We start from the raw sequence: 9,415 nt of genomic DNA, 5'->3' as shown, positions 1-9,415 counted from the left end.
CGCTCCCTGTCCTGCCCCTGCCCAGCCTGCCTACTGGACTTGCTTGCTTTAAACTGTACATTTGCCTCAACTATCTCATCTGAGAGACCACTACTTTGGGTCTCACCCCCTGCAAGACTAGTTTAAACCCTCCCGAGCAGTACTAGCAAACCTCCCCGCAAGGATATTGGTCCCCCTCCAGTTTAGATGCAACACGACCCTCTTGTACAGGTCACCTCTGCACCAGAAGAGATCCCAATGATCCAAGTAGCTGAAGCCCTCCCGCCTACACCAGCTCTTCAGCCACGCATTCATTTGCCTAATCCTCCTATTCCTACCCTCACTAGCACGTGGCACAGGGAGTAATCCTGAGATTACAACCCTAGAGGTCCTGCTTTTTAACCCTCTGCCTAACTCCCTATATTCACTTTGCAGGACCTCATCTCTCTTCCTGCCTATGTCGTAAGTACCAATATGGACCACGGCCTCTGACTGCTCGCCCTCCCCTTTCAGAATATCCTGCAGTCGCTCAGAGACATCCTTGACCCCAGCACCAGGGAGGGAACATACCATCCTGGAGTCTCGTTTGAGGCCACAGAAACCCCTTACGAGAGAATCCCCTATCACTATAGCTCTTCCAAACATTTTTCCTCCCCTGCTATGCGGCAGATCCCTCCGCGGTGCCACGAACTCGGCTGTTGCTGCTTTCCCCTGGGAGGTCATCGCCCTCCCCCAGTACCTGCGGGGTGACCACCTCCCTAAACGTGCTATGCACGACGTCCTCAGCATCGCAGATGCTCCACGGTGAATCCACCCGCAGCTTTGATCTCCAAAGAGAGAGGGATATGGGGATTCAGCGGGAAACTGGAGCTGAGGCAAAATAGCAGCCACGACTGCACTGTTTGGCAGTACAGGCTCGAGGGGCCGAATGGTCAGCTCATGATCCTATTTCTGATTTCCTGAAGGAGTCATCTCGTGGAATGGAGGAAGAGGCTGCAGCATCCAAATGGCCTCCGCTTGTGTCCCTCTTCTGAGGGAGAAACAGGGAGACAGAACGTGTGAGAGAGAGAGTCAGACAGACAGACAGAGATGGGCAGACAAAGAGTGAGAGAGACAGACAGACAGACAGACAGAGATGGGCAGACAAAAAGTGAGAGAGAGAGACAGACAGACAGACAGAGATGGGCAGACAAAGAGTGAGAGAGACAGACAGACAGACAGACAGAGATGGGCAGACAAAGAGTGAGAGAGACAGACAGACAGACAGAGATGGGCAGACAAAGAGTGAGAGAGACAGACAGACAGACAGACAGACAGAGATGGGCAGACAAAGAGTGAGAGAGAGAGAGAGACAGAGATGGGCAGACAAAGAGTGAGAGAGACAGACAGACAGACAGACAGAGATGGGCAGACAAAGAGTGAGAGAGACAGACAGACAGACAGACAGAGATGGGCAGACAAAGAGTGAGAGAGAGAGAGACAGACAGACAGACAGAGATGGGCAGACAAAGAGTGAGAGAGACAGACAGACAGACAGACAGAGATGGGCAGACAAAGAGTGAGAGTGAGAGAGAGAGAGAGAGAGACAGAGATGGGCAGACAAAGAGTGAGAGAGACAGACAGACAGACAGAGATGGGCAGACAAAGAGTGAGAGAGACAGACAGACAGACAGACAGAGATGGGCAGACAAAGAGTGAGAGAGAGAGAGAGAGAGACAGAGATGGGCAGACAAAGAGTGAGAGAGAGACAGACAGACAGAGATGGGCAGACAAAGAGTGAGAGAGAGACAGAGAGAGACAGCCAGACAGAGATGGGCAGACAAAGAGTGAGAGAGACAGAGAGACAGACAGAGATGGGCAGACAAAGAGTGAGAGAGAGAGGCAGACAGACAGAGATGGGCAGACAAAGAGTGAGAGAGAGAGACATAGAACATAGAACAGTACAGCACAGTACAGGCCCTTCGGCCCACGATGTTGTGCCGAACATTTAACCTACTCTAAGATCAAACTAACTACCTACCCTTCATTCTACTATCATCCATGTACCTATCCAAGAGTCGCTTAAATGCCCCTAATGTATCTGCTTCTACTACCACCGCTGGCAGTGCATTCCACGCACCCACCACTCTCTGTGTAAAGAACATACCTCTGACATCTCCCCGAAACCTTCCTCCAATCACCTTAAAATTATGCCCCCTGGTGATAGCCCTTTCCACCCTGGAAAAAAGTCTCTGGCTATCCACTCTATCTATACCTCTCATCATCTTGTACACCTCTATCAAGTCACCTCTCATCCTTCTTCGCTCCAATGAGAAAAGCCCCAGCTCCCTCAATCTTTCTTCGTAGGACATGCCCTCCAGTCCAGGCAGCATCCTGGTAAATCTCCTCTGCACCCTCTCTAAAGCTTCCACATCCTTCTTATAATGAGGCGACCAGAACTGAACACAATATTCCAAGTGTGGTCGAACCAGGGCCTTATAGAGCTGCAGCATAACCTCGCGGCTCTTAAACTCAATCCCCCTGTTAATGAAAGCCAACACACCATACGCTTTCTTAACAACCCTATCAGCTTGGGTGGCAACTTTGAGCGATCGATGGACATGGACCCCAAGATCCCTCTGTTCCTCCACACTACCAAGAATCCTGTCTTTAAGCCTGTATTCTGCATTCAAATTCGACCTTCCAAAATGAATCACTTCACACTTTTCCAGGTTGAACTCCATCTGCCACTTCTCAGCCCAGCTCTGCATCCTGTCAATGTCCCGTTGCAACCTACAACAGCTTTCCACACTATCCACAGAGAGAGACAGACAGAGACAGGCAGACAGAGAGTGAGAGAGACAGAGAGAGACAGGCAGACAGAGAGTGAGAGAGAGAGAGAGAGAGAGAGAGAGACAGGCAGACAGTGTGAGAGAGAGAGAGAGAGAGAGAGACAGGCAGACAGAGTGAGAGAGACGGACAGAGACAGGTAGATAGAGAGTGAGAGAGACAGACAGAGACAGAAAGAAGAGAGATAGACAGAGACAGACAGAGACAGAGGCAGGCAGACAGAGAGCGAGAGAGACAGACAGAGAGAGCGAGGGAGACAGACAGAGAGCGAGAAAGACAGACAGAGAGCGAGAGACAGTCAGGCAGACAGAGGCAGACAGAGAAAGAGACAGACAGAGGGAGAAGAGAGACAGACAGAGAGAGCGAGAGAGAAAGGCAGACAGAGACAGGCAGACAGAGAGTGAGACAGATAGAGAGAAGCAGACAGAGTCTCTGTCCTTTTCTCACTCTCCCTCTCCCAACTCTTTATCTCTGTCTCTCTGTCTCTCTCTCTCTCTCTCACTCCATCTCCTCCTCCCACTCTATTCCTTTGACTCTCCCTTTCAGCCTCTCCCTGTCTCTCTCTCTCTCTCTCTCGCTCTCTCTGCCTATGTGTGTCGCTCTCTGTTCCTCTCTCTCTCTCTCTCACACTCACTCTCTCCACTATCATGGTAAACTGTTATCTGAGGTCACTCTCTGTAAATAGGGCGTGTTGCCCTTTCCTGAGTTTGATCAGTGCTGATGTTGAAATGTTAGCTGGTTCAGTGACCTCCGCCTGAGTTAACCAGTGACCAGGAGCTTAGAATCAGATCCTTTTGGGGATTCGGCAGAGACGGAAAGAGAGAGAGAGAGAGAGAAGCAACAACAACATGCAGGCTCGGGCAATCCTGGTCTGTCTACTGCTGGGGGCAGTGAAAGCAGGAGCGTGAGTATTGTCCAGAGAGGGAGCAGGGAGAGAGAGACCCGAGGGGGGAGAGAGAGAGAGAGACTGGGGGGAGGGAGAGAGAGACCCAGTATGGAGGGAGAGAGAGAGAGACCGGGGGGAGAGAGAGACCCGGGAGGGAGAGATAGAGTCAGCAGGGAGGAACAGAGAGAGAGACCGGGGGTAGGGAGAGAACCGGCAGGGAGGGAGAGACCAGGTGCAGTGTGGGAGAGAGACCGGTGACATTAAAGTGTGTGGGGAGTGAGGGGAGAGTGGGATTAGACTGGGTGGGATATTAAAGGGTGTGGGGAGTGAGGGGGAGAGTGGGATTAGACTGGGTGGGATATTAAAGGGTGTGGGGAGTGAGGGGGGAGAGTGGGATTAGGTTGGGTGGGATATTAAAGGGTATGGGGAGTGAGGGGGGAGAGTGGGATTAGACTGGGTGGGATATTAAAGGGTGTGGGGAGTGAGGGGGAGAGTGGGATTAGACTGGGTGGGATATTAAAGGGTGTGGGGAGTGAGGGGGAGAGTGGGATTAGACTGGGTGGGATATTAAAGGGTACGGGGAGTGAGGGGGAGAGTGGGATTAGACTGGGTGGGATATTGAAGGGTGTGGGGAGTGAGGGGGAGAGTGGGATTAGACTGGGTGGGATATTAAAGGGTGTGGGGAGTGAGGGGGAGAGTGGGATTAGACTGGGTGGGATATTGAAGGGTGTGGGGAGTGAGGGGGGAGAGTGGGATTAGACTGGGTGGGATATTAAAGGGTGTGGGGAGTGAGGGGGAGAGTGGGATTAGACTGGGTGGGATATTAAAGGGTGTGGGGAGTGAGGGGGAGAGTGGGATTAGGTTGGGTGGGATATTAAAGGGTGTGGGGACTGAGGGGGAGAGTGGGATTAGACTGGGTGGGATATTAAAGGGTGTGGGGAGTGAGGGGGAGAGTGGGATTAGACTGGGTGGGATATTAAAGGGTACGGGGAGTGAGGGGGGAGAGTGGGATTAGACTGGGTGGGATATTAAAGGGTGTGGGGAGTGAGGGGGAGAGTGGAAATAGATTGGCTGGGATCCCTTGTGTTTTAACAGTTTGACGAGATTCCCGAATCCGTGTCCCCATGTTGTTAGGAATGGGATCTTTCCATGACAGTTCTGGCATCAATCCCGATAACTTGTTATCCTTCTTGCCTTTCGAATACCCTTGGCGAACTCCCACGCTCTCTGATGTTGTAAGTCTTCAATGTGTGTTTGCTCAGTGTAAACAGAGTCCATCTCGACAGCCCCTGGACGACACTTCAGAGAAGGACACACAGTGAGGATGGGAGGTCATCAGCTGGTTACACAAACCTCTTCCTGAACTGTGTACAAGGTCCCTGAGACTGACGGGATCGATGAAAGCTCATTGATCCATCTATTTCCACATCATCCAAATCCACTGAGCATTGATCCCAACTTCCCAGTGATGGAAACCGTGCAGATTGGTGGGTGCAGTGGTGGAAGGGTGATGGTGAGGATACCCCACAGTTCGGGGGTTGGGTGAGGACACCCCAGAGTTCGGGCGGGTTAATATTTTTGCCCCACACCCTTTGTTTAAGTCATCTCCCTTCATTTCCAGACACTATGTGGTTCTGATCCCAGCGGAGTTACGCACGGACACACTGGAGAAGGTTTGCGTGCTAATTCTCTCTGGCAATGAATCCATCTCCCTCAAACTGACCATTCAGGACGAGAAGACAAACAAGACTCTCTTCCAGGAGGAACTGATGGGGAACGGAAGACAGAATTGCTTCAAGTTCACTGTAAGTCTCAGATAGCTCGGTCGTTCCCCCGGGTGTGTATCGTCTTCCTGTGCACCATTTCCCTCCCGCCTCCCCTCTCGTTCCTCATTCCCCTCACACTCCAGTTTTCCTCTGCATTTCCTCCCTCCCCTCAACCTCGCTTTGCTGTCGTCTAGACTCATCCTAACATATCCCCAACCTCAATGCCTCCTCCCTAGAGGCTGAGAGTAGAGATTCCGTACCCTCTGGAGGAGCTGAATCACCTCCTGCTGTTCCTGGTCTCCTATGTTGAACTGCTGTCATGCTGTCTTTCCTGTACAGGTGGAGGATAATGTTATTGGTCCAGACATTGAATCCTTGATCAGTGTCACTGTGATTGGCTCAGTGGGAAATGTTATCTTCAACCAGACGAAGATGGTCCTCTTGAAGAGATATGACACATTGACATTCATCCAGACTGACAAGGCGATTTACAAACCCGGACAGTCAGGTGAGGCTTCAGGCTGATGGACAGGAGGGCTCTGGAGGGAGGGAGGGAGGGAGGGAGGGAGGTACTATCATAACAGAGGCAATTCTCAATGATCAGGACAAGATGTGTCACTGGGAAAGATCTCACAACAAGACCATCTCAGCAAAACAAGAAAGTATCTCCCCATCACCAATTACTGAATCCCCCACTATCAACATCCTAGGGAAGGGGGTGACCATTGAACAGAAACTGAACTGGAGTAGCCCTATAATAAATACTGTGGCTATTTGAGCAGGTCAGAGGCTGGGAATTCTGCAGTGAGTAACCCACCTCCTGTCCAATCATTGATAGATACCACAAAAAGCACGGACCCAGTATCGAGCCCTGCTGCACCTCACTGGAAACAGACCCCACCCCCAGTCTCAAAAACACCCATCGACCTTTCATCTCTGCTTCCTACCTCTGAGCCAAATGTATATCCAACTTGTCACCACTTCTGTCAGCTATTTACACTCTATATTAATGACTTGGATGAAGAGATAGAGAGTAATGTATCTACATTTGCTGATCATACAAAGTTCGGTGGAAAGGTAAGCTGCGGGGAGGATGTAGAGAGGCTACAAAGAGATATAGACAGGTTAAGTGCGGGCAACACGATGGAAAATGGATTATAATGTCGGGAAATGTGACGTTGTTCACTTTGGTTGTAAAAAGAGAAAGGCAGAATATTATTTTTAAATAGGTGTGAAACTTGTAAGTGTCGATGTGCAGAGAGATTTGGGTCTGCTTGTACAAGGAATGGAGAAGGTTATCATGCAGGTACAGCAAGGCTAACCCCCAGGCACCTCCTGAGGCCCAACATTTAAAACATTCCCTCGTTTATCTATCTTTATCCTTTTCCATCAGGACACTAAATTTAACTCAATTATGATCACTAATACTAAAATGCTCTGCCAGTGATTCGTACTCCAGACTGGACTGGGATTCGGGGCTTGGAATCTTACTGTGCATCTTTATTTGTCTTTCAGTGAAATTCAGGATTGTTACATTGAACGAGAATTTCATCCCGGTTCAGGAAAAGGTGAGACCGATTCCTCCATCCGTCTCTCCATTATTCTGTCCTTCCATCCCTCCATCATTCCGTCCATCCATCTCCCCATCAATCCATCCATCTCTCCATCATTCTGTCCACCCTTCCCTCCATCATTCCGTCCATCCATCTCCCCATCAATCCATCCGTCTCTCCATCATTCTGTCCACCCTTCCCTCCATCATTCCATCCATCTCTCCATCATTCTGTCCACCCTTCCCTCCATCATTCCATCCATCTCCCCATCAATCTGTCCTTCCATCCCTCCATCATTCCGTCCATCCATCTCCCCATCAATCCATCCATCTCTCCATCATTCTGTCCTTCCATCCCTCCATCATTCCGTCCATCCCTCCATCATTCCATCCATCTCTCCATCATTCTGTCCACCCTTCCCTCCATCAATCCATCCATCTCTCCATCATTCTGTCCACCCTTCCCTCCATCATTCCATCCATCCCTCCATCATTCCATCCATCTCTCCATCATTCGGTCCACCCTTCCCTCCATCATTCCATCCATCCTTCCATCATTCCATCCATCTCTCCATCATTCTGTCCACCTTTCCCTCCATCATTCCGTCCATCCCTCCATCATTCCATCCATCTCTCCATCATTCTGTCCTCCCTTCCCTCCATCAATCCATCCATCTCTCCATCATTCTGTCCACCCTTCCCTCCATCATTCCATCCATCCTTCCATCATTCCATCCATCTCTCCATCATTCTGTCCTTCCATCCCTCCATCATTCTGTCCATCCATCTCTCCATCATTCTGTCCTCCCTTCCCTCCATCAATCCATCCATCTCTCCATCATTCTGTCCACCCTTCCCTCCATCATTCCATCCATCTCCCCATCAATCCATCCGTCTCTCCATCATTCTGTCCTTCCATCCCTCCATCATTCCGTCCACCCTTCCCTCCATCATTCCGTCCATCCATCTCCCCATCAATCCATCCGTCTCTCCATCATTCTGTCCTTCCATCTCTCCATCATTCTGTCCACCCTTCCCTCCATCATTCCATCCATCTCTCCATCATTCTGTCCACCCTTCCCTCCATCATTCCATCCATCCCTCCATCATTCCGTCCATCCATCTCCCCATCAATCCATCCATCTCTCCATCATTCTGTCCACCCTTCCCTCCATCATTCTGTCCATCCATCTCTCCATCATTCTGTCCACCCTTCCCTCCATCATTCCGTCCATCCATCTCCCCATCAATCCATCCATCTCTCCATCATTCTGTCCTTCCATCCCTCCATCATTCCGTCCATCCCTCCATCATTCCATCCATCTCCCCATCATTCTGTCCTCCCTTCCCTCCATCAATCCATCCATCTCTCCATCATTCTGTCCTCCCTTCCCTCCATCAATCCATCCATCTCTCCATCATTCTGTCCACCCTTCCCTCCATCATTCCGTCCATCCATCTCCCCATCATTCTGTCCTCCCTTCCCTCCATCAATCCATCCATCTCTCCATCATTCTGTCCTCCCTTCCCTCCATCAATCCATCCGTCTCTCCATCATTCTGTCCTTCCATCCCTCCATCATTCCGTCCACCCTTCCCTCCATCATTCCGTCCATCCATCTCCCCATCAATCCATCCATCTCTCCATCATTCTGTCCACCCTTCCCTCCATCATTCTGTCCATCCATCTCTCCATCATTCTGTCCACCCTTCCCTCCATCATTCCGTCCATCCATCTCCCCATCATTCTGTCCTCCCTTCCCTCCATCAATCCATCCATCTCTCCATCATTCTGTCCTCCCTTCCCTCCATCAATCCATCCGTCTCTCCATCATTCTGTCCTTCCATCCCTCCATCATTCCGTCCACCCTTCCCTCCATCATTCCGTCCATCCATCTCCCCATCAATCCATCCATCTCTCCATCATTCTGTCCACCCTTCCCTCCATCATTCTGTCCATCCATCTCTCCATCATTCTGTCCACCCTTCCCTCCATCATTCTGTCCATCCATCTCTCCATCATTCTGTCCACCCTTCCCTCCATCATTCCATCCATCTCTCCATCATTCTGTCCACCCTTCCCTCCATCATTCCATCCATCCCTCCATCATTCCGTCCATCCATCTCCCCATCAATCCATCCATCTCTCCATCATTCTGTCCACCCTTCCCTCCATCATTCTGTCCTTCCATCCCTCCATCATTCTGTCCTCCCTTCCCTCCATCAATCCATCCATCTCTCCATCATTCTGTCCTCCCTTCCCTCCATCAATCCATCCATCTCTCCATCATTCTGTCCACCCTTCCCTCCATCATTCCGTCCATCCATCTCCCCATCATTCTGTCCTCCCTTCCCTCCATCAATCCATCCATCTCTCCATCATTCTGTCCTCCCTTCCCTCCAT

The 9,415-nt window shown here is 50.6% G+C and overlaps 1 protein-coding gene across 1 annotated transcript in view; it reads left to right on the top strand.

Moving 5' to 3' along the window:
* Nucleotides 1–3,594: 3,594 nt before the first annotated feature.
* The window catches only part of LOC137360135 (alpha-2-macroglobulin-like), a gene marked incomplete at its 3' end in the record, with an annotated part of 212,639 nt that continues 206,818 nt past the window's right edge, over nt 3,595–9,415 (top strand). Inside the window, exons 1-4 of the mRNA XM_068025692.1 lie at nt 3,595–3,712; nt 5,316–5,499; nt 5,800–5,968; nt 6,976–7,028. Of these exons, the coding sequence (XP_067881793.1) occupies nt 3,657–3,712; nt 5,316–5,499; nt 5,800–5,968; nt 6,976–7,028 (462 nt within the window). The remainder of the gene's footprint in view (nt 3,713–5,315; nt 5,500–5,799; nt 5,969–6,975; nt 7,029–9,415) is intronic.

The sequence above is a fragment of the Heterodontus francisci genome, unplaced genomic scaffold (genome assembly GCF_036365525.1).
Source record: "Heterodontus francisci isolate sHetFra1 unplaced genomic scaffold, sHetFra1.hap1 HAP1_SCAFFOLD_969, whole genome shotgun sequence".
Classification (NCBI taxonomy): Eukaryota; Metazoa; Chordata; class Chondrichthyes; order Heterodontiformes; family Heterodontidae; genus Heterodontus; species Heterodontus francisci.
The sequence above is the reverse complement of the archived record's forward strand: the minus strand, read 5'-3'. Positions and strand labels throughout refer to the sequence as shown.